Source organism: Phyllosticta citribraziliensis (assembly GCF_038025025.1).
Source record: "Phyllosticta citribraziliensis strain CPC 17464 chromosome Unknown J3D65scaffold_13, whole genome shotgun sequence".
In the NCBI taxonomy this organism is placed as follows: domain Eukaryota; kingdom Fungi; phylum Ascomycota; class Dothideomycetes; order Botryosphaeriales; family Phyllostictaceae; genus Phyllosticta; species Phyllosticta citribraziliensis.
This window is the reverse complement of record NW_027117350.1, coordinates 416,332-436,510: the sequence shown is the minus strand read 5'-3', so window position 1 is coordinate 436,510 and position 20,179 is coordinate 416,332. Positions and strand designations below refer to the sequence as shown.

At 54.3% G+C, this 20,179-nt stretch overlaps 8 protein-coding genes across 8 annotated transcripts; 6 read left to right on the top strand and 2 right to left on the bottom strand.

Annotated features, from left to right (window-relative positions):
- The first annotated feature begins 77 nt into the window (after window positions 1-77).
- J3D65DRAFT_578713 (protein phosphatase-like protein 2C) lies at window positions 78-2,173 on the top strand. The gene is made up of 3 exons (XM_066797688.1): window positions 78-1,092; window positions 1,153-1,493; window positions 1,545-2,173. The coding sequence occupies exons 1-3, from the start codon at window positions 135-137 to the stop codon at window positions 1,932-1,934; spliced, it is 1,689 nt and encodes a 562-aa protein (XP_066650769.1). The 5' UTR covers window positions 78-134; the 3' UTR covers window positions 1,935-2,173.
- A 296-nt stretch (window positions 2,174-2,469) lies between these two features.
- J3D65DRAFT_561120 (uncharacterized protein) lies at window positions 2,470-3,884 on the top strand (the record flags this gene model as incomplete). Its single annotated transcript, XM_066797502.1, has 6 exons — window positions 2,470-2,664; window positions 2,752-2,899; window positions 2,936-3,085; window positions 3,138-3,494; window positions 3,544-3,653; window positions 3,702-3,884. 6 exons carry the CDS (start codon window positions 2,470-2,472, stop codon window positions 3,882-3,884), a joined length of 1,143 nt encoding a protein of 380 aa, XP_066650768.1.
- Window positions 3,885-4,518: 634 nt separating this feature from the next.
- J3D65DRAFT_132951 (uncharacterized protein) lies at window positions 4,519-5,344 on the bottom strand. Its single transcript, XM_066793913.1, has one exon. It carries the CDS (start codon window positions 5,111-5,113, stop codon window positions 4,664-4,666), a length of 450 nt encoding a protein of 149 aa, XP_066650767.1. The 5' UTR covers window positions 5,114-5,344; the 3' UTR covers window positions 4,519-4,663.
- Window positions 5,345-5,866: 522 nt separating this feature from the next.
- J3D65DRAFT_639233 (AAT family amino acid transporter) lies at window positions 5,867-8,321 on the top strand. The gene is made up of 5 exons (XM_066801691.1): window positions 5,867-6,322; window positions 6,384-6,415; window positions 6,466-6,720; window positions 6,811-7,340; window positions 7,451-8,321. Exons 1-5 carry the CDS (start codon window positions 6,144-6,146, stop codon window positions 8,141-8,143), a joined length of 1,689 nt encoding a protein of 562 aa, XP_066650766.1. The 5' UTR covers window positions 5,867-6,143; the 3' UTR covers window positions 8,144-8,321.
- A 199-nt stretch (window positions 8,322-8,520) lies between these two features.
- On the bottom strand, window positions 8,521-10,064 carry J3D65DRAFT_132964 (putative UPF0676 protein). Its single transcript, XM_066793914.1, has 4 exons — window positions 9,559-10,064; window positions 9,193-9,473; window positions 8,987-9,144; window positions 8,521-8,913 (listed from the first exon to the last, which is right to left on the bottom strand). The coding sequence occupies exons 1-4, from the start codon at window positions 9,916-9,918 to the stop codon at window positions 8,645-8,647; spliced, it is 1,068 nt and encodes a 355-aa protein (XP_066650765.1). The 5' UTR covers window positions 9,919-10,064; the 3' UTR covers window positions 8,521-8,644.
- Window positions 10,065-10,297: 233 nt separating this feature from the next.
- J3D65DRAFT_639227 (permease for cytosine/purines, uracil, thiamine, allantoin-domain-containing protein) lies at window positions 10,298-12,726 on the top strand. The gene is made up of 6 exons (XM_066801690.1): window positions 10,298-10,525; window positions 10,591-11,185; window positions 11,235-11,860; window positions 11,911-11,970; window positions 12,039-12,328; window positions 12,397-12,726. The coding sequence occupies exons 2-6, from the start codon at window positions 10,760-10,762 to the stop codon at window positions 12,678-12,680; spliced, it is 1,686 nt and encodes a 561-aa protein (XP_066650764.1). The 5' UTR covers window positions 10,298-10,525; window positions 10,591-10,759; the 3' UTR covers window positions 12,681-12,726.
- Window positions 12,727-13,244: 518 nt separating this feature from the next.
- Window positions 13,245-14,170, top strand: J3D65DRAFT_606949 (uncharacterized protein; the record flags this gene model as incomplete). Its single annotated transcript, XM_066798471.1, has 5 exons — window positions 13,245-13,280; window positions 13,305-13,459; window positions 13,515-13,674; window positions 13,714-13,860; window positions 13,913-14,170. The coding sequence occupies 5 exons, from the start codon at window positions 13,245-13,247 to the stop codon at window positions 14,168-14,170; spliced, it is 756 nt and encodes a 251-aa protein (XP_066650763.1).
- Window positions 14,171-17,306: 3,136 nt separating this feature from the next.
- Window positions 17,307-19,053, top strand: J3D65DRAFT_687186 (uncharacterized protein; the record flags this gene model as incomplete). Its single annotated transcript, XM_066803841.1, has 3 exons — window positions 17,307-17,531; window positions 17,584-17,794; window positions 17,853-19,053. The coding sequence occupies exons 1-3, from the start codon at window positions 17,414-17,416 to the stop codon at window positions 19,051-19,053; spliced, it is 1,530 nt and encodes a 509-aa protein (XP_066650762.1). The 5' UTR covers window positions 17,307-17,413.
- Window positions 19,054-20,179: the final 1,126 nt, after the last annotated feature.

Below are 20,179 nucleotides of genomic sequence, written 5' to 3'. Positions count from 1 at the left end.
TCCACCTCACCACCAAGCCGACTACCGCCTCTCCAACTCCCCCACCGCTGCGCTCGTCCGGGTGCCCACCACTCATCAATCTGGCAGGAGGCAAGCGGCGGAGCTTTTCCAGTCAAGGAGGACTGTTGAACAGAATGTTCGGCAGCTCTTCCACGCCTGGGAAGGACACCAAGGAAGACGAACACCAGCCCGAGTCCCACTCGCCCACCGAGAACTCCAAGTCTGCCTCGATTGACATCCCTGCCCATGGCTCCTCTGCTCCCGACAAGCGCTCCAGTGCCTCCGGAAGCCCGCCCAAGCCCAATGCCCACGGCAATGGCAACGCCAAGTCTCCCGAAGACACCAACCAGGGCTCCGACAAGAAGCGCCGCAGCAGCGGCGTCTCGCGCGCTCGCGACATGTTCAACAGCGCCAAACAGACCCTGCACCTCCAGAGCTCATCCCCTACATCGTCGTCTTCGGAAAAGAGCCCCCAGACGCCCATCCAAAGGCTGAGCAAGACCGACCCCGCTCTGAGCGTCCCACAAGGCTCCCAGAACAACTCCGCCGGGGACTCGTTACCGGGTGCCCACTCCACTTTCAGGGTTGGCGTCACCGAGGACAAGAACAAGAAATGCCGTAGGACCATGGAAGACACCCATGCCTACCTGTACAACTTCCTAAGCACTCCCCAGCCGCTCCTGGATTCGACGCGCAAAGGCTCCATTTCCACCCAAGACTCGAAAACAAGCGCCTCTGATTCGGCCGACCAAACCGTCGTCGAGACCGACAATGGCTATTTTGCAATATTCGACGGTCACGCGGGCACTTTTGCCGCCGATTGGTGTGGCAAAAAGCTCCACCTCCTCCTCGAAGACGCCATTCGAAAGCACCCCAACACGCCAATTCCTGAGTTGTTGGACCAGACCTTCACCAACGTTGATCAGCAGCTGGAAAAACTTCCATTGAAGAACAGCGGCTGTACTGCTGTGATTGCAGTATTGCGCTGGGAAGACAGGGTACCAAACTCGCAGTCTGCAACTGGTTCCACCTCCATCGCACCTCTCGCCGCCGCAGCTTCGGCAAAGGCGGCAGCCGACGCCACAGCAGACAGTTCCGCTGGCCCGGATGCTGCAGGCGCCGGACAATCTGCAAACAAGGATGGCGCGCCAGAGAATGCGGACGCCGCTCCCACGGAAGCAAAGCTTCGCGAAGTTGCCACGCGCCAGCGTGTGCTCTACACGGCAAATGTCGGCGATGCGCGCATCGTCTTGTGCCGAAAAGGAAGAGCTCTGAGGCTGTCTTATGATCACAAGGGAAGTGATGAAAACGAAGGCAGGCGCATATCGAATGCGGGCGGCTTGATTCTCAACAACCGCGTCAATGGTGTCCTTGCTGTCACCCGCGCGCTTGGTGATGCGTACATGAAGGACCTGGTCACGGGCCACCCCTACACAACGGAGACCGTAATACAACCGGACCAGGACGAGTTTATAATATTGGCATGCGATGGTGTAAGTTTCCGATTCAGAGCGAGGCGCATTGGACGCTAACAATCTTTGCAGTTGTGGGATGTTTGCTCCGACCAGGAGGCTGTGGATTTGGTTCGCAACATCAAAGACCCCCAGGCAGCGTCGAAAACGCTTGTCGACCATGCGCTCGCGCGCTTCTCCACGGACAATTTGTCTTGCATGATTGTTCGCTTTGACAACGAGGCACTCCTCGCAAGGCAAAACGAGTCAAATATTGGCGTGGACGGAGACCCCTCGACCAAGAAGGGCGGCATCAGCGAAACGGAATCAATTCTTGGTCAAGCCAAGAAACACATCGGGGACATTGGAGAGGCCGATTTGGACCAGGTCAGCAATGAGATGATTCTAGAAGAGGAGGAAGCAGAGCCAGGACCCGAGTTGAATCCGGAAGCTCTGAAAGCTGCCCGGAAAGACAAGGTCTAGGAGCCGAAGATTTGATGGCGAACAGACTTTATGATCATGGTGGCACAGCTAAGAGGAAGTGGGCATGGTCACTGATCCGACATGGAGTGGAAAGGGCAATTCTGCTCAGGTGCAGTTCTTGAGCGTTCGACCAAGGGGTACTTGCTTGCATGATGCTGGGTGGCGTTTGCATTTGTGATGGACAACAGGAGTACCGAAGCTTCTCTAGCTGAATTCAAATGACGAGTTGAAACAGAAGAGAGCAGAGCCACCAGAACAGAAGTTTCCAGTACCTACGTAATAGGGGACGGACGTTTTTGGAGAAGGACGTCATCCCCAATGCACGTGACAGGTTTGTATAAGCGAATGGAATGGTGGAGAGATGCAGATCATTGCCGCCCCACACGCCCGCGGTTAACGCAACTTGAACACAACACCGAAACATTCTATCGTGACCACGCTCAGCGACGTCCTCCGGGTGCGACTTTTGTGCGCGCAACAGCTCGCTCCTCTCCACATCCAAGCTCCATGTGGCTTCGTGCTTGCAAGAGCCGCCATGTCCGCCGGAGCAGAGGCTGCGGATTCCGCCAGGACCTCCTCGCCCCCGGCTGCTGATGAGCAGCTCTCCCCAGCTCCCAACGGCCCCGGATTCGTGACGCCAGCCTCTTACCTGAGGCCTCTGGCGCAGGCAAGGCACGCCGCATCGCCACAGCCCCTCACTCCAGTCGACAAGGAACAGATTGAAGCTCTGGTGCGTCTAGGTCCCTACGCCCCGGCACTTGCCGTGAAGAAGATCGGTCCCTGGCGTGATTGCACGCGCTAACAGTCCGTGATCCAGCGCGCCATTCGGGCTTTTCTAAAGGTCCGCACGAGTTACGACGTTCTTCCTGTATCCTTTCGACTCATCATATTCGACACGGCCCTTCTCGTGAAGAAGAGCCTGAACATTCTCATCCAAAACGGCAAGCCACTCCGGGCGCGGCAACGTGCATATGACGTCTCTGACAGCCGGTAATCTTCAGGTATTGTCTCAGCACCGCTATGGGACTCGAAGACGTCCACGTTCGCCGGCTTGCTTACCACCTCCGACTACATCAACGTCATCCAGTACTACTGGCACAACCCAGACGCCCTCGCCCAGGTCGACCAGTTCCGCCTGAACAACCTGCGCGGTAAATCGACTCTCGCTTTGAACACTCGTGTGGATATTGATTGGAAAGACAGATATTGAAAAAGCTCTGGGGGTAATGCCGATTGAGACGGTCTCGATCCATCCCGAAAAACCACTATACGAAGCTTGCCGCCGCATGCTCGAGTCGCGCGCCAGAAGGATACCCCTCGTCGACATCGATGACGAGACACAACGGCACATGGTGGTCAGCGTCGTGACGCAGTACCGCATTCTGAAATTCATTGCGGTCAACGTGAGGGAGACGGAGAACCTCCGAAAGCCGCTGAAGGAAATCAATGTTGGCTCGTACGAAAATCTTGCCACAGCATACATGGACACACCCGTCATGGATGTCATCAATATGCTGGTCAAGAAGAGCATTTCGAGCGTCCCAATTCTGGATACGGACGGTGAGATTGACGGACCTTCAGCTTGAGATTTTGATGCTAATGTATTCAGGCGTCGTCATCAACGTCTTTGAGGCAGTTGACGTGATTACACTGATCAAGGGCGGCGTGTACGACGACCTTAACTTGACCGTCGGCGAGGCCCTGCTCAAACGCAATGATGTACGTTGAGCGTCTCGGACCCGTCAACCCAATGCTGATGCCTTTCAGGACTTTCCGGGAATTTATACATGCTCCATGTATGATCGATTAGATACGATTTTCGACACCATTCGCAAGTCAAGAGTGCACCGTCTCGTTGTCATTGACGAAGCGAATCGCCTCAAGGGCGTCTTGACCTTGAGCGACATTTTGGAATATGTGCTCTTGGAAGGAGAAGGCGAGGAGCACTAGCGTATGCGTCTCAAATTGGATTTCCGTGTTCGACACTGATCGATGAAAACGGCCTTTTTGTGTGCAACGCGGTTGTATCATCTGGAGTTTAGGTTGGGATTGCATCCATTCGCACGATGGAACTAGAGGCGTTTTCGACACTGGGTGAATGGGGGAACTGTGCTCATACATGGCGTTGAAGGCATTTACGGCCTCTTGTGGTCGATATCCCAGCTGACTGACTGGATGTAATCAACAGATTTCGGTACAACCTTCCGCCTTTGCTCGATGGTCTCTTGTCTTGTCGCACTCTGCACGTCATACTTCAATGTGCCCCTGGCCCTTGTGCTCAAGTCGAAAGGAGAAGCAATCGGTTTCGGGATGGGTGTTCGAGTGACCGCTCTTGATGTCGCTCGGCATCCAGCCACCTTGCGAATTTGGCGTGTTGAAGGAGTTGAGAAACCGATTTCCAGCAAGGCGAAATTTCAACAGCATCTGACCACTGAGCAGGCATATGCAGTGCTTTCAAGAGCTAGTGCACCGTGAGATTGAATAGGCAACCTGGAAAATTCCCGTCATTGACAAACCGCGTGACCATCCGCGGGGTCTATCTTGGATCAACTTTCCGAGCGTACCACCACACTAAATCTCCCCACTCTGCCTTGGCGGAATCATAGAGCATTCGCGATTGGGGTCTGATCGCGAGAGCAGCAGTGCGGCTGAAGTCAATTCCTGGTGCCTCCACGAATCAATAGTCCTGACGCTGTTCGAGAAGGCTGCACAAAGGAGAGAAAATGTACCTAGGCAAGGCGGACGAAAATGGTAACGTATCGCCATCTCTGCACACGAGTAACACTGAATCGACACAGGGTTCTAGAAGTCTCCCATCCAAGCCACCCGCCTCTTCTTGAAACTTGTCCACCGCAACTCCGCGTGCAAATTTTCCAACTCTGGCGTTGCCGCGGCTGGTGCGGCGTATGCTCCCAATTGACTTTTTCTGGAATTACATCGCTGTCTTGATCGAATCTCGCGTTGGGTGACAGGATCAAACTGCATGATGCAGCCAGACAGCCGCGCGCGCTGCAGACACCACAGCATCGTCGGCCCAGCAGACTCGATATCAAACTTCGGATCAGTCGACACGAGTTGGCCTGGCTGTAGAAGCGTTGACGCTTGACAAGGTGCGAAAGCAAACGCGTCCAACGACAGCAACAGCCACTATCTAAGCTCTCGTTTTTGACGCAGCTCATCGCAATGTTCCGTTCCCAACCGCATCGTTCCGGCGAGCACGCAACCTGCCTTTTTCAATCTAGCCCAGACCATATTTGGGTTTTCGCGACTACTCCTTTTTTTGCCGGGCGGCAGGCAGCGGGCGTATTCTCAGTGCAGACACCGCAGCCTGACTGGCTGCCACGTCTATCTCTGCAAAGCTTGTTCACAGCAAGCCGCAGCCACGGCCGTCAAATAGGCCGGTTCGCAGCCTTGGCGCCACATCGAGACCAGATCCGAGAACGAACGACAACAGAGAGTGTGGTATGTGGTCTGCACGGTCGCTTCTCCGCGTAACAGTCAGCCTACGAGCACACCCAGCGTCGCACACTACACAGCCCGGTGTGTTTGCTGCTGTTGGTTGCAACCTGTCTAGAATCACAGCCACTCGTACGCCTTTCTGCCTCGCTTGCCTATTTGCGAGCCCGCGTGCTGTACAACACTCATGGTGCCTGCCAATATGTCTCGCGACAAGGCGGAATAACGGTGAAATTTTCTGCCCCGGCGCATCCTGCGCTCAGCTCTGCTGTGTTACGGGCGCTTCCCCGGTTGGGCCAAGCGGCGGGACGTGGGGGGTGGAGGGTGGAGGAAACATGGAGCATTTTTCCGTCGGTGTGGATGGAAGGTGAGGAGAAAGGTTGTGATGTCGCTGTCTGACTCGGACAGCAGGCAGGGAACAGTCGATATAGGCGTAGATTGGACAGGTGATTACTAGCAAGCGCTCTTTTTGGGAAGTCGAGGGCTGACTGACATTGTATATAGGAAGCCATGACACCTTCCTCTACATGACCTGCCTGCAGAGTCTCGGCTATCGTCTTTACCATCGACGTCTGTGACAAGTTGACACAAGTCAACGGCGATATCTTCCTCAACTACGTTTGATAAGGGGAGTAGGCTCTTTAGCTTTGCGCGATAGTCGGACCCCCGTCTCGTGCCGTCAAGTCTTGCCGTTTCTTTTCCGCTCCGCCCTCACCTCCAACTTTTGGAAACATCCCCCGGTGCCTAAACAAGATGGGGAGCGAGAAAGACGTCCACTTTGTTGGCGATGGGCCCATTGGGTCTTCTGGATATGACGACCACAAGAAAGATGTTCGAGACCTCGTGCAGAACAAGGGATACCACACTGGCGAGGCAGCGGACCTGTACGGTGATGTCCAGACCGCAGAAGAGTTTGGCTATGTGCATCGCGGGTATGTTGACCTCGAATGCTCTCGGGGAAAAATTGAATGCCAGGTGCTGAAAAGAAGTCAGATTGAAATCTCGACACATACAGTTCATCGCCCGTAAGTCACGCCTTCACATTCCATAGTCGCCAATTGATGAAGCCTCCCAGTTGGCGGTACTATTGGCACCGGTCTCTTCCTCGGCATTGGCAAAGCGTTTGCAACTTCTGGTCCTCTCTCCGTCCTGTTGGGTTACACCTTCACCGGTCTCGCCGTGTTTGGCATGATGCAGTGTCTCGGCGAGATGGCGACGTGGTTGCCTCTACCGGGCGCTTTGCCCCAGTATTGTGCTCGCTATGTCGATCCGGCCTTTGGATTTGCCGTTGGTTGGAACACTTGGTATCAAAGTTCAATCACACTATGTGGTAAGTGCCCAGAGCGTACATGCGTGGCAGCTTTTGAAGAAGAATTCTCGTAATGGGGGATGGTGCACGAATTTCGACTGACTTCCCCAGCTGAAATCTCCGCTGCCGCCGTTGTCATTGGGTTCTGGAACGACGAGATCAATCAAGCTGCCTGGATCACAATGATCATCGTCCTCATCGTGGTGCTCAACATCTTCGCGGTTGCTATATACGGCGAGGCCGAGTTCATCTTTGCCAGCATCAAAATCATAACAATCATAGGGCTCTTGATCATGGCCCTTTGTATTGACCTGGGCGCCGGCAAGCAAGGCCGTCTTGGATTCCGTTACTGGAACAGTCCTGGCGCGATGAAGGAGTACATTGGATCGGGTTCCACAGGTCGCTTCCTTGGACTCTTTGCGACCTTGGTCAACGCCGCCTTCTCGTATGGCGGCGTTGAAATGGTCGCTGTGGCTGCAGGAGAGGCTGAGAACCCGCACGTCAACATTCCCAAGGCTGTCCGCCGCGTTTTTTGGCGTATCCTGTTCTTCTACGTCCTTGGCTCTCTCGCCATCGGCGTTCTTGTGCCGTACGACGACCCGCATCTCCTCGACAAACATGCCGTTGGTGCTGCCCAATCAGTAAGTTGTGTTTTGGTCTTTGATTATGTGGCAGCTTCCTGGCTGTGGAATGACTGCTCCCTGTGGCAGGTCATGAACGCTCCTTAGGCCACGGCTGACACGTTTCCTAGCCCTGGGTCATCGCCATAAATCGAGCAGGTATCAGCGCGCTCCCCTCCATTATCAACGCTGTGATCCTCACATCCGCCTCTTCGTCCGCCAACGCCTTTCTCTTCACCGGCTCCCGCTACCTCTTCGCGTTGGCACAGAACAGGCAAGCCCCGCGCTTCCTGCTCAAGTGCAGCAACACAGGCGTGCCCTACTACTGCGTGGGCATCACGGCTTCCATCTCGCTCCTTACCTACATGAGCGTGTCCTCCGGCGCCGACACCGTCTTCCAGTGGTTCCAAAACCTCACCACCATCTCGCAGCTGTGTTCGTGGTGCGCCATCCTCGTGTCGTACCTTCGCTTCCGCTCCGCGCTCATCGCGCAAAATGTCGACCGCAGTTCGCTCATCTTCCGCTCGCGCGGCCAACCCTACCTCGCCTACGCTACCCTCGCCTACTTCCTCATCATCATCTTCTTCAACGGCTTTGCGGTCTTCACGAACGGCAACTGGCTCATTGATGACTTCATCACGGCGTACATTGGCATCCCCATCTTTGCCGGCCTCTGGCTGTTTTGGAAGATTTTGAAGCGCGATCCTTTTGTCAAGGCGGCCGAGGCGGACATTTGGAGTGGCAAGGCGGCGTTGGATGCGCAGGAGTGGCCGGAGAGGCGCCCAAGGAATTGGCTCGAGAAGTTTTGGTTTTGGCTTGCGTGAGGAGAGAATGGGCGGCAAGTGTGGTGCTTCACGCACTCACCGGGTTGGTGGGATACGTCCGGGCTCTTTGCTAATATTTGTAGAAATGGGCAGAAATCATACCCTTTTGCGGCCAGGGAGTTACGATTCCTTGCGTGTTGATTGTTGGTTCATTTGTCATGGACAACGACGCCTCCGGAGTCTGAAGAGCTTTCATTCGCACCAAAGACTGGAGAAAAAGCGTCTTGATGACCGCCCTCGGAATGATATCCATCGCCCAGCGCGGCTGTCATGGCGGCTGACAGTTCCCTGAGTGCAACTATTGCATCGCATGAACGCTTCCGGCACGCAGCCACATCGCCAGGGGGTCCCATTTACTTTCTGTGCCTGATGTGTGGCTCCTGATCTCCAATCAATGACCTGGTCTCCAACTGATAACAAGAGATGCACGGCAGTCTGAGGTAATGCGATCTAACCAAGACTCAAGAAATTCGCCGCACCCATTCCCGCAACGCCGCTTCGTTACGCCACTGATACGGTCTTCGGCGCAGGCTGCTTCTCCGAATACTGCAACTTGGCCCTCATCCTGCGGTACTCCTCCTGCACCACCGGCCCGTACTTGACCGGATTTTTCTGATCCGTACATGCGGGCAGACACTCGATCACGGCATCCGGGTTGGGGCTCACAAAGTACGGGATCGAGTAACGCGCGCGCGTCATGCTCTTGCCGTCAAGCGTCTTGCTTGAAACTGGCGGCGACGTTACGCGGTGGAGTGTTGATTTGAGGAAGTCTGCGGCAACAGAGATGGGGTGTTAGTGGAATGATGTCAGAAGAGGAGGGAGGAGGGAATGGGGCAGGCGCACCGTTGCTCCACCGCATCAGCAGATCGCCAACGTTCATGCAGATGGCGTTTCGCACAGTCGGCGCATTCATGAAGATGCCTGGCTTGCGCGGGTGCTCGACTTGCAAGCCGCCGCAGTCGTCTTGGAAGAGCATGGTTATTGAGCCCCAGTCCGTGTGTCTTGAAGCGTGTCAGCATACACCACACTCATACGGGGGCCAGACTCACGCAGGCATGCGGGCAATCGCGTCAGAGGCCAGCTTCTCCGCCTCGACTGGGGGATAGTGCAGCAAGCGCAGCTGGTTGTTGTGGCCGTCGTGAAACTTGAGCAGGAAGTCTGGGTCGTCGAGACCGATTCCAATGGCGAGAGCGCGCAGCAGCTCTTGAGCGGTGCCGTAGCACTGCCAGTAGAATTCCGTCATGAAGGGCCGGAAGCCTGGGAGGACTTCATCTGGCAGCCATACATTGGGCATGTTGGGGCAGTTGTCGCTGCCGATTTCATAGCTTTCCTGGTGAGGATGAGCAATTTGGGTATGGCAGGGGGTCAGGGGTAAAGAGGATGGCATGGGTCGCAAAAGCTTCATCCCTGCTTACCTTGACGTCACCAACTTTTCGCAGTTCTTCATCCTTCGCGTCCGCATCGCCGTCTTCGTCTTTGTGAATGTATTGCGAAACCTTTTCGAGGCCGGGCCAGGAGTACCCGCGGTGAACATTGGGACCAGGGGGATGCGGCGCGAGCATCTTCCTTTCCTCGGGTAGGTCGAACAACTTCTTGGACCATCCAAAAGCTTCATCTAGCATCTCGTCCGGAATTCCATGGTTGACGACGTACACAAACCCAACTCTTATGCAAGCGTCCGTTAGTTCTTTGGCAAGCGCCTTCTTTTCTTCGGACGAGGCCTTTTCCCAGCGACTGAAATCCACAATGGGGATGGAGTTTTCGTCTGCGGTCATCTTGTCTCTTTGATGGCGCTCTACCGCACGCGCAGCTGTCCGTCAGTACAGACTTTATCATCTCTGCCACCCTGACCGGGTCCGACGCGATTCTCCGACTTACAAGCTCGGCACGCGCCCTTCGCGCCAGTGAGAGCAACCTTATCACGACACGTTCTGCTTCCTGATCAGATGCGGCTCGCGACAAAGATAGCCCATTCATTGGCGAGCTGATGCTTGGCCATGGAACGGGACCGTCGGCGCCGACCTCAGTTGCTCCAAACGGCGTCTGTATGCTGATGTTGCCCCACTCTTGAGGGGATACCGAACGCGGGGTCGCCGCTCTGACTGGTGGTCTCCCGCGATACGCTTTCGAGACTGGATCTGCGCGCTCCTTTGAGCCCATCATCTCTTATCACGATGACTCGCATGCTTCACTCGGCTCAGCGTTCTGCCCACCGGCCGGGCCTGGAGTTTTCCGTATATCAGCTCGTCCGCGCGAGAGCCGTTTTGTTGAGAGAGATATATACAAAGTCCTGGTCGCTCAAGGATATTAGAAGTTGCTTCGTTGTCTCGCGACGAGCGAGGTTGACAAAGACAGGTCCAGAAGCGCGTGTCGGAACAAAGAGTGAGTGTCGCAACTTGTGGAGCCACTGATGTTGTCGCACAAGCGCGAAACGCTAACCTAATCAGGAAAACGGTTCTGCGAATGCTCGACCTCTTCGCAACCTCCGCCACCGCATTCTTCTAATATCTCGTCTTCTCTCGATTTGCGCGACTATCCACTTGCAATCTCCGATTAATTTCCATCCAAGGGCTCATTCTGAGTGAATCGTGGGGAAACAAAACAAAGCCAAGAGCCATGTCGCCGCGGGTTGACAATGAGCGTGTGGAATATTGGGCCAAGAGGCTCGAATGCCCAGTCGATGAAAACTCCAACTACGTCAATACGTACTGGGTCAATCGAGATTTGATTCCCATGCCCGAGGACAGACGAACATGGACTTGGCAAGGCTACGCTGGATACTGGACCATTGCCGGCATTAACACGACCGCCTGGACTGCCGGGTCAACTTTGCTGTCTCTCGGTCTGTCAGTGTCGCAATCGATAGGTGTCATGGTTGGTGTTGGCATTCTTTCGGCTCTGCTTGCAGTTTTGGCTGGTTGGCCTGGCAGTCACTTATACCTCGGATTCACTGTGCTTTGCAGAGCTTCGTGGGGAATGCGCGGCGGCTTTTGGCCAGTCCTCAATCGCATAATGACTGCCTGCGTGTGGATGGGTATCCAAGTAAGATTCCTGCAATTTGACATGTGAAGAAAATCTGATTTCTCTGTAGGCGTATTGGGGTGGTCAAGCCGTCAAAATCATCCTCCGCGCTCTGATCGGGCCCAAATTCATTCACATAAAGAATACTCTACCCGCCGGCGCAAATCTCGACACTGCCAGCTGCATCAGCTTCTTCGTCTTCATTGTCATTTTCCTGCCCCTCCCAATGATACCCCCTGAAAAGCTGCAGCTCCCGTTCCGCATTACCTTCATCATGATCACTCTCACAATGTTTGGGATGCTCGGCTGGGCAGTCCATGCAGCAGGCGGGCCTGGCGAACTGTTCTACACCGGCTCCACCAAGCATGGCTCCACGCTGAGCTGGAACGCGATATTTGGCCTGCAATCAATCATCGGCTCGCAAGCGTCTGGATGCTTGGGCCAATCGGACTGGACGAGATATGCGCGAACTCCCAACTCTGCGCTCTTTGGCCAGCTGTTTTGCGCGACTATATTGATTACCGTCACGGCTGTGTGTGGAATCTTGATCACTTCGGCCGCAGCGACGGTTTACGGCGAGTATATTTGGAATCCGTTTGAACTGCTCTTGGAGATTCAGCTGCGCGATCCTAGCGGCAGTGCGCAGAGGGCTGGAACGTTTTTTGCGGGCCTTGGATTCTTGGTCAGCCAACTTGCGTATGTTCTCCCCTTAAATTTGGTGTTTTTTTATTACTGACGAAATGCAGGTTGTGCCAGATGTTGAACGGTATATCTACGGGCATGGACATGGCGGCGTTGTGTCCCAAGTGAGTGATTTCGAGATTCTCCTGAATCGGTCAAACACCAAAAACCGCATGGAACTAACGTGGAGCAGGTGGATCAACATCCGTCGAGGGTGCTACATCCTCACGGTCATCGCTATCGCCATCTGCCCCTGGAACTACGTCGTCAACCCCGGAACATTCATCACTGTTCTTAGTGGCTGGAGTGTCTTCCTCAGCCCAATGACTGGCATAGTTATTAGCGACTATTTCTTGGTGCGCTTCGGCGAATACCACATTGGGGACATGTACATGGGCAATAAGAACAGCTGTTACTGGTACTGGCATGGCTTCAATTTCCGCGCATTCACAGCCTGGATCCTCGGAATGGCTCCCCTTCTGCGTGAGTTCATCCTTTCCGGCTCAACAAAGTTCGCTTCGATTTGCGATTACTGACCTTCTCTATTACAGCCGGCTTCGCGCGTGCAATCCAAAAGACTTCTTCAGGGAACGGATGGGATAAGATTTACGAGATTTCCTATTTTTATGGTTTCTTCATGGCTTTGACGGCGCATGCGGCTCTTCACGCCATTTTCCCGGCTGAACGGCAACGGGGTCGCTCGCCGTTCGTCCTGGAAGGTGTCGCGGAAATGATTCATGGAGGGGACAAGAGCCCGGATGGAAGCACCCAGGGTAATGAGAGCGAGGTGCACAAAATCGGAGAAGTGGCTGTGGGTAAACCTTTTACTGTGTAATCATCCTGTCTCTCCAGGCAATGTCAGGTTCAATCTTAATGCGCGTAACGTTCCATGAGGCTGCGGCTCATCGCCAGTGTGTAATGTGAAGGTACTTGCCATGGACTTCGCCGCTGGGCGGAAAGGACTGGAACGCTCCACGGCCTCCTGCAGGAAACACGAACTTCAAGAAATGACTGTAGGAAGCCTTATCCAAAAAAAACCTACCTTCCAGTAGGATATAAGAGTTGTACCAATTCCAGGACTGCGTTTGCGATGACAAGGGGTTTTATTAGCATCGCGCTCAATTTCCACCAAAGCCATCATCGGAAATCTCACGAGAACCAGCAATATTAGTCGTGCTAGATGCCGCTCTGAAGAGAATGACTAGGTCGAAACTGTTGCGATAATGAACGCTTCGGGCCGCTCCCGAACGTCGCTAGCCTGGATGCAATCGTGGACTGACCAGGTGCAACTGGTCGGCGCAGACATCAAGTGATGGAAAAGCCCAAGCGAGTTCGACTTGCATATCATAAAAGACTGGGAACACAAGGTTGGCCGAGGGAGATGCGCGTTTTCCCCTAGATGCATCGACTTCCTTGTTCTGGTAACGCGGGTGAGGTGAGGTAACTGTTGAATGTCCAGTGGCTGCTTGAACACCCTGAAAATCTATCACAGGCTGTCGCAAGATTTGCGAGCGAGCGATGGAATCTCTCCGGTGGTCAATTCGGATTCAGTATTGAGGTCCGAATTGCTGGAGCTGATGCACATGAACTCGATGAACCAAATTTGGATTTGCTGTGAGTGAAGAATGCGGTAGCGTACGCGACTCATTCCTGCTTGTACACTTGACAGCAACATGGACTGGGTGTTTCTGAAGGCGAGGAACATTAATGGATCGTTCAAATGGCGTCTGCCAGCTTCTTCGACTCCACGCAGTCAAATTCAAATAGACGAAGCAAAGGCGATTGCTAGAGTGGTAGAGACCGAGGTGCGCGACTTCGCAACGGTTCAGGTAAGTTTCTGGCAATGACACCATTTAAACACCTGGAAGGCCTGGACTGTAGAAGAACTGCCTGCTGTTCTGTTTGATAAGGCGCAGCGATTTCGACTTTCACAAACAAGACAACCCGAAGCATCTAATGCTCTCGGCGCTGTGGCAAAAAAATTGGGAAGGTCAGCAATCCGGCAATCTCTCGCAGTCCACATCACACTCACCTCCCATCACCTTCCCTTGCCATGTTGACCCGTAGCGGCCGTTTGATCACGCCTGCGTCCAAATGCTTTTGCTCAAGCATGTCCCCGGTGTTGTAGAGAGAAAGCAGGAACTGCTCGTGGCGATCATCAAGCCAATTGAACGCGCGTTTTCTCAGATAGTTGAAACACTGCGGAACTCGATCGAGACCCACAAGCACTTGCATTTGTCGCTGGACTACTCTTTTGTTTCACAGGCGTGGGGGAAAGCCTGGAAAATTGGCCTCCTGAATCAGTTTTGCGTCATCGCAGACTGATGCGAAGAAGCCGCGTGAAGACGGCTTACAAACGTCGGAATATACTTGCGTAAGATGGTGAGACAGAGTCTCTGATTCAAACGTCGCCCATGCGAGTCGAGAGAGGCATGAATGAGGCGAAGTCTTTGCGAGCGGAAATTCGGAGAGCGAGAGAGGCGAAAGGCCGCCTCGCCGCCAAAGGCAAGAAAACTGCGACAACAAGAGTGCAGGCCACAGTGTTACTTTGGATGCAACACATATCTCCGCTTCATGGACTGCTGGACTCCTGTTTCTTAGTCTCCAAGGCGTGTGTAGTAAGCATGGCTTTGCAATGTAGAGAAGTCCTTACTCCACGAGAAGTTGGCCTGACAATCCCGACCTACAAGACCCAGGGACAAAACAGAAGTTAGTTCGGCAGCTTTCACGAATAGGCTGACTAGAATCTGCCAATTATAAGCCGGGTGCCATGCTCAAGCAGAGAGTGCCAGTCGTGATAGTCAATATGGTGTAGGTCGCAGTGCCGCGCAAGCCTCCAAGACGATCGATCGTTGGCTCGAGTCTTGAAAGTTACTTCGCGGCAGAGGGGAAACACTTTGCTTTCAAGGTACCTGTCTTCAGAACCTTAGTTGCCAAGTAAAAATAGTGAAATAGTCGCGCCCGAAAGCATACGACAGCAAATCGGAGTCAGCGATGGTGTGCGTCGGCAAACAGATGCCCAAAACAATGCCTAAGGACACGATTCGAGGGACAGAAACCAAGGTCTCCACCATGCCGGTGAAAGCAAAAGTGGAGTTCTTGCGCCGCGAGTTTCCCGGCGAGTCCCATCCAGCCACCGTCCGTCGAGCGACAGGGAAACCAGAGCGCTGCAGAATGAACGGGCGACCATCCAACGCTTTCCAGTTTCATCACAACGACGAAACTTCCAACACTGCGCCTCAGGCTCGTGATTCTGGAGTTCAAACCATCGCCTCCTCTCCCAATCAAACGTTAGGATTGGTCGATTCAGTGCAGGTAAACAAAACGCAAACCGTTTTTGCGAATCCGAATCGCATTCACCCTGGGGAAAAGCTTTATCTCCGAGTTCAAGCGCAACGTGCCAAGTGTCCGAGCAAGCCGCTGGTAAAGACGATTCATCAGGCCCATTTTGCCTTGTAAGGCAGAGCGCGTGCCCGGTCGTTGGGAAAGGGGACAGAGCTTGACTGAAGTCTGTGTCGTCCCGCGCGGTGTCAAATGACAGGCGCGGCTTTCGGATATTTAGGAAGGACACCAAGTTCCGCGAACGAGCAGACAGCCCAGGCCAGCGTCCTGCGGTAGCCGGAGTGGGCGTTCTTGGCCCGTTTGTTTCTTCGGTCCGCTCTACAGAATTTGACTTCATCTTCCTGATCGAAGGTGGGCCATGCAGACCTGGCGCTCTTCAGCCACGAAGTATGGTCTTCATCCGTGCCTGCGCTAAATTTCGGAGATGCATCGTTGCGAGGCCCCATGCCGCGAGCATAATCGGGATACTGTCACGCTCTCCGGCTCGTGCGTGCTTGCGGCTCTTTCGGCTTGCATCCGAATCAGATTTGCGGTAAACTTCTGTCCTATATTGCTATTTTGCAAGCCTGCTGTAGCTATTATCTGATATATCCGAGACACTTGTGCATTTCATTGGCCACTCACTATTGGGAATGCTGTAACACTTGGGAAACAATGGCGACAAAACCATGACTTTTTAGCTCGATGTGCCTGCATTCCATGACTCGTCGCTGCTTTGAGTTCTTCAGGCCTTTCGTCGAGTGACATGTCATCGTTGTGCGAGAGATTTGTGGATCGGGGGGAATCCCGCAGCCTTGCGCGAGCGCTTGTGTTTGAGCGTCCAGCCACTGGCGTTGGGGTCGTGGAACTGTTGCCACAGTGTGAGGACTCTTTCTGCTGCCTCGTCTGCAAGTAAAGAGCAGCAACGGCACACAGCTAATTCTCTAAAGCGGAGTTTAGCTTGAATTTTCTAATAACGTTACCTACCACTGTAGATGGCTAACAAGAAGGACGCTAGCTCTTTAGTTAGCAATTACCGTGGTTGTGTTGTGCATGCAATTGTGGCATACCTGGTACGCTGGTCAGGCAACCCCATCGTAATATCAGAAATCGCCGCGCGACTTTAAGCATAGCTAACCGAGAACTAAGGTTCTTAGCAATAAAGTTCTCCTAAGACCGGCATCAAATCGCCGTGGGCTGGACCGTGAAGCGGTCACAAGTAGCATCGTGAGGTCAGCAGAGGCGCCGCCGACGTTGAAAGAAGTTCTGGAACCAACGGCGAGAATGTCTGACATGCGCGACGTTTCAACGACTGCGGCTGAATTTTCCACACCTTGTTGACTTTTTTAGTCACTGCCACAAAGGCAAAAGTGGCGTCTCCCAGGGATCGAATGTCCATGAACCCTTTGTCGTTGAACGGGGTTATCGCGGGGTTGTCGACCGACGATGGCTGTCTCCGCCCTGGGCTGGTGGGCCACCAAACCCTGGCGTGTCATGTCCATGAAGTTTCCTCCTCTGGCAATGTGGGGGTGTTCCTGAAACCGGGGGTTTGCAACTCTAAATGGACACGGCCCTACGCGGATGTGAAATTTGCCACAACTCCTCGATTCTTCTCGCGGTGAAAATAGGAGAGAGCAGTCGGGAAGTTGAGCGGCTTGCTTTGGACCCTCGAAGTGCATCGACAGCGAAGCCGTCCAAAAAAAAAAAACGTGCGATGTGTAAATGAGGTTGACTGTTGCTTGCGCCACTGATGCCGTAACGCCGGTCCTTCTTTTCCGACAACGAGATGGTTGTGTCGACGCTCAGCCCGAACGATCTCACGCCTCATCGAAGAGCAAGTCGTATATGAGCCAAAACCTCGTGTTGAGCCTGGGCAAAATAGCCTGTGTGAAGTCGGATTGCGTTCCTGACAAAATAGGCATGCGCGCATCTTGTTTGTCTTTAAGGTGAAACAGCGACCCTTCGAAAGTCAGAATCCCTCCTGTAATAATTCTGGGCACATCCCGTCAATGCAGCGGACGGCGGCTACCCGGAAGCCTGGTTTGACATGACGTTTTCCCGATCAGCCCAATTTCTTGCCCTGCGTGAGGGGAGATATAATAGCAACGATGCACATCTTGCACCTAACCATGCTTCGCAGAGGACACGACCTCACACTTTCCTTTTTCAGACATTCTTTGCTGATACAGGCTGAGCCTGCCGGATACTCGCTTCATTCCTTACGAAAAAAACATTCCTTTCACCACCATGGTGGCCTTCAAGGCGCTCGCGGTCTCACTCCTTTTGGGCCTCGCAGCGGCGGATGAGTGTCCCGCTCTCAGTAACACGTTTGGCTTCAAGCCGAAAAACATCTTCGAACTTACAAGTATGCTGATGATCCCCACTTGTGGCAGCCTTGGTCTGACAACCTTTTCTAGCTGTCGATTGCCGCGTTGGTATCCAGGCCGGCGAGTGTTCCACCAACTTGAGACAATCCTACGGACAATCATGGGCAGCCTTCCGTATCAACCACAACAAGGACTGCAACCACGGTGCGCCCTACGGTGACTGCTGTTGCTTCAGCGGTAAACCACCCGTTGACCCCGGCAACCTTGAACCGAACCCTAACGTTTGGTTGTTTTTCTGGGAGTAAGTCATCGACGACACGGAATCGTTCACTTGAGGAATTTTACTAACCTCATCATAGCGACGTCAAAACTGGTGAAAACCCGGGTATCGGTGTTGATTGCAATCAAGACCCGACCAACGGATGTTGCGGACGTCAAGACGCAGGCAAACTTACAGTCACTGGTGGCTGTCCTTATGGGCCCAGCATCGTCAAGTACCCGTTCGACGACCAAGGCAAACGCCTCCCACCAGACCAGCTCAAAAATGCTCCACGCGTCGTCGACCTGTTTGGCCGCGTCGGCGACGGCTGTCCCAGCGGTAGCAAGGGCAACGACCAAACGACAGACCAGACCGACCCGACTCAGCAGACCACGGGCGGCAACGTCAAGCAGAATGACGCTTCGCTTCAGTCAACTGATGGCAGCGGCGGCGGCGGCGGTGGCGATGGTTCTGGCAGTGGTGTCGGAGGTGGAGGTGGAGGTGGAGGTGGAGGTCGCCTCGCCCGCTTCCGTCGTCTCCGTCGTCAAGGCTCCAGCTCCTCCAGTAAGAAAAAGGGTGGCAGCGGTGTTACTCCCCAAAGCGAGAGCGGCGGCGGAGGTGGTAGCGGTGGAGGCGGTGGAGGTGGCGGAGGCGGCCGTGTTGTCAAGAGCGGCGCTGGTCCCGGTGGCTTCCCCAAGTGTGGTCCCCTGGGCAAGTTTGGTGCTGCGAAGCAGTGTCAAAAGGACATCAAAGCGCAGTGCAAGCCCGGTGTCAAGAACAAGGGCACCGGTGGCAACATGGGCAAAATGCCAAAGGGTGGCACTGGCGATCTTGACGGCACGACATGTCCCAACGGAAAGAACAACGCTGGCGGTCTCGCTGGCGGTGGCACCAAGACGCCGCAATCTACGACAGGCGGTGGAGCTGATGGCACCACTGTCGACACGCAGCAGGACACCCAACAAGACACTCAACAAGCAAGCGGCCGTAGGATGAGGCGCTGGGCGGCTATGGACTCGGCTGCCGACCTGCTGAAGCGATGGCCCGGCGGCGGCAATCAATTTGACAGCGGCAACTCAGGTCAAAAAAATCCCAAGGGCAAGTGTTGTTGGTGCCAGCCAGAGGGAGGTGGCAGCGGTGGCGGCGGCGGCGGCGGTGGTGGAGGAGGTGGAGGAAGTGGAGGAAAGAAGAAGCCTCCTGGAGGCGGTGGTGGAGGTGGTGGACTTCGCGGAAGCGAAGACAACTCCGGTGGTGGTGGTGGTGGATCCGGAGGCGGAAGCGGTGGAGGTCGTCACCGGTAAACGCCGTCACTTGTTTGTTTCCTTGTCCCTACGCTTTGTCTATCTCTTGGGTAGGGTGTGTCATGGCCCAGCTAGACTAATGGATACCGCACCGGCCTCGATGGTTGTCACTCCTTTACCACAAAGTCCCAATTGCGGGTTGTTGATGAGCGTTGCCGGATAGCAGAATTCCTTCTGTGAGCATACTGTATAACTAGTACAAATTATTGCGAAGTTTTGTCTGTTCCACCATGTCGACATCTTCTACGCTTGTGTGTTGACTGCTAGATTCCAGTGAGTCTCTTGAAATGCTGGCGGAAAACTTTCTCCATTCCACTCATCCGCTGGGGCAATGATGGTGTTGTGCAAATTTCCACTCCAGATAAACTTCACGCTGACTCCATCGCTGAAGTCGCCATAGACGCGCACAACAATCTCGGCTGCTCTCCCGCAGCTGCGGTCCCTGTCTCGGGTCGGTAGCGCGGGAGGGAGAGGTTGCAGTGGTCGTCGTGTGGCGGTCGCACGTCTTTCGATCCAGGATGATGTCGGCTAACGCTCTTTTTTTGGCTAGCAAGTCTTCTGAGGTCCCTTCTTCCCCTCAAGAACGACCGTCCGAGCTCCAGGGGAAACGGGGGGCTCCAAGTCGTCGATGAGAGGAGCTACCGCTAGCGCTGAAACAACCCGACTCCTATGCTGCGCATAGAAGAGCCGCGATAATGCTTTCGCGCCATGGCTCCCTTGTAACCACCTGTAGCTGGGGACCTGCCTGCAATCTTCAGCCTCGGTAGAGCGATGGTGGGCAAACGGCACCTGAAAAGCTCACCCAAGACACAAGTGCCGTTCTCGGCTCCGTCTTGGAGTCGAGATCCCCAGAAATGTCCAACCAAGAATGAAACGCCCTCTCGTCCCGCTCTCGGTCGCCAGAAACTTGCCTAAAAATGGTAGATCAAGACAGAGAAGCACCAAAGACAAGCCGCTAGGAGAGCAGACCCCTGAGGATGACTTGGCCACGTTTCGCAACATCTGCAGACGCCATATTGCTACCAAATCAGGTAATGAGGCATGCCTCAAGTCTTGAATTCCACATGTGACTAGACGGAAAACCTTGAAACATTGGGATACCGAGCCTTGCCTGTGAAAAGAAGCG

Bases quoted from the DNA above. Each gene is read 5' to 3' on its own strand.
- J3D65DRAFT_578713 (XM_066797688.1), top strand. From the start codon at position 135: ATGTTCGGCAGCTCTTCCACGCCTGGGAAGGACACCAAGGAAGACGAA. The intron at 1,093-1,152 runs GTTCCGCTGGCC...ATGGCGCGCCAG, and splicing joins AGCCGACGCCACAGCAGACA to AGAATGCGGACGCCGCTCCC. The intron at 1,494-1,544 runs GTAAGTTTCCGA...CAATCTTTGCAG, and splicing joins TAATATTGGCATGCGATGGT to TTGTGGGATGTTTGCTCCGA.
- J3D65DRAFT_132951 (XM_066793913.1), bottom strand. From the start codon at position 5,113: ATGAGCTGCGTCAAAAACGAGAGCTTAGATAGTGGCTGTTGCTGTCGT.
- J3D65DRAFT_639233 (XM_066801691.1), top strand. From the start codon at position 6,144: ATGGGGAGCGAGAAAGACGTCCACTTTGTTGGCGATGGGCCCATTGGG. The intron at 6,416-6,465 runs GTAAGTCACGCC...GAAGCCTCCCAG, and splicing joins ACACATACAGTTCATCGCCC to TTGGCGGTACTATTGGCACC. The intron at 7,341-7,450 runs GTAAGTTGTGTT...CACGTTTCCTAG, and splicing joins CCGTTGGTGCTGCCCAATCA to CCCTGGGTCATCGCCATAAA.
- J3D65DRAFT_132964 (XM_066793914.1), bottom strand. From the start codon at position 9,918: ATGACCGCAGACGAAAACTCCATCCCCATTGTGGATTTCAGTCGCTGG. The intron at 9,474-9,558 runs GTAAGCAGGGAT...CATCCTCACCAG, and splicing joins GAAAAGTTGGTGACGTCAAG to GAAAGCTATGAAATCGGCAG. The intron at 9,145-9,192 runs GTGAGTCTGGCC...ACACGCTTCAAG, and splicing joins GCGATTGCCCGCATGCCTGC to ACACACGGACTGGGGCTCAA.
- J3D65DRAFT_639227 (XM_066801690.1), top strand. From the start codon at position 10,760: ATGTCGCCGCGGGTTGACAATGAGCGTGTGGAATATTGGGCCAAGAGG. The intron at 11,186-11,234 runs GTAAGATTCCTG...ATTTCTCTGTAG, and splicing joins GCGTGTGGATGGGTATCCAA to GCGTATTGGGGTGGTCAAGC. The intron at 12,329-12,396 runs GTGAGTTCATCC...TCTCTATTACAG, and splicing joins CGGAATGGCTCCCCTTCTGC to CCGGCTTCGCGCGTGCAATC.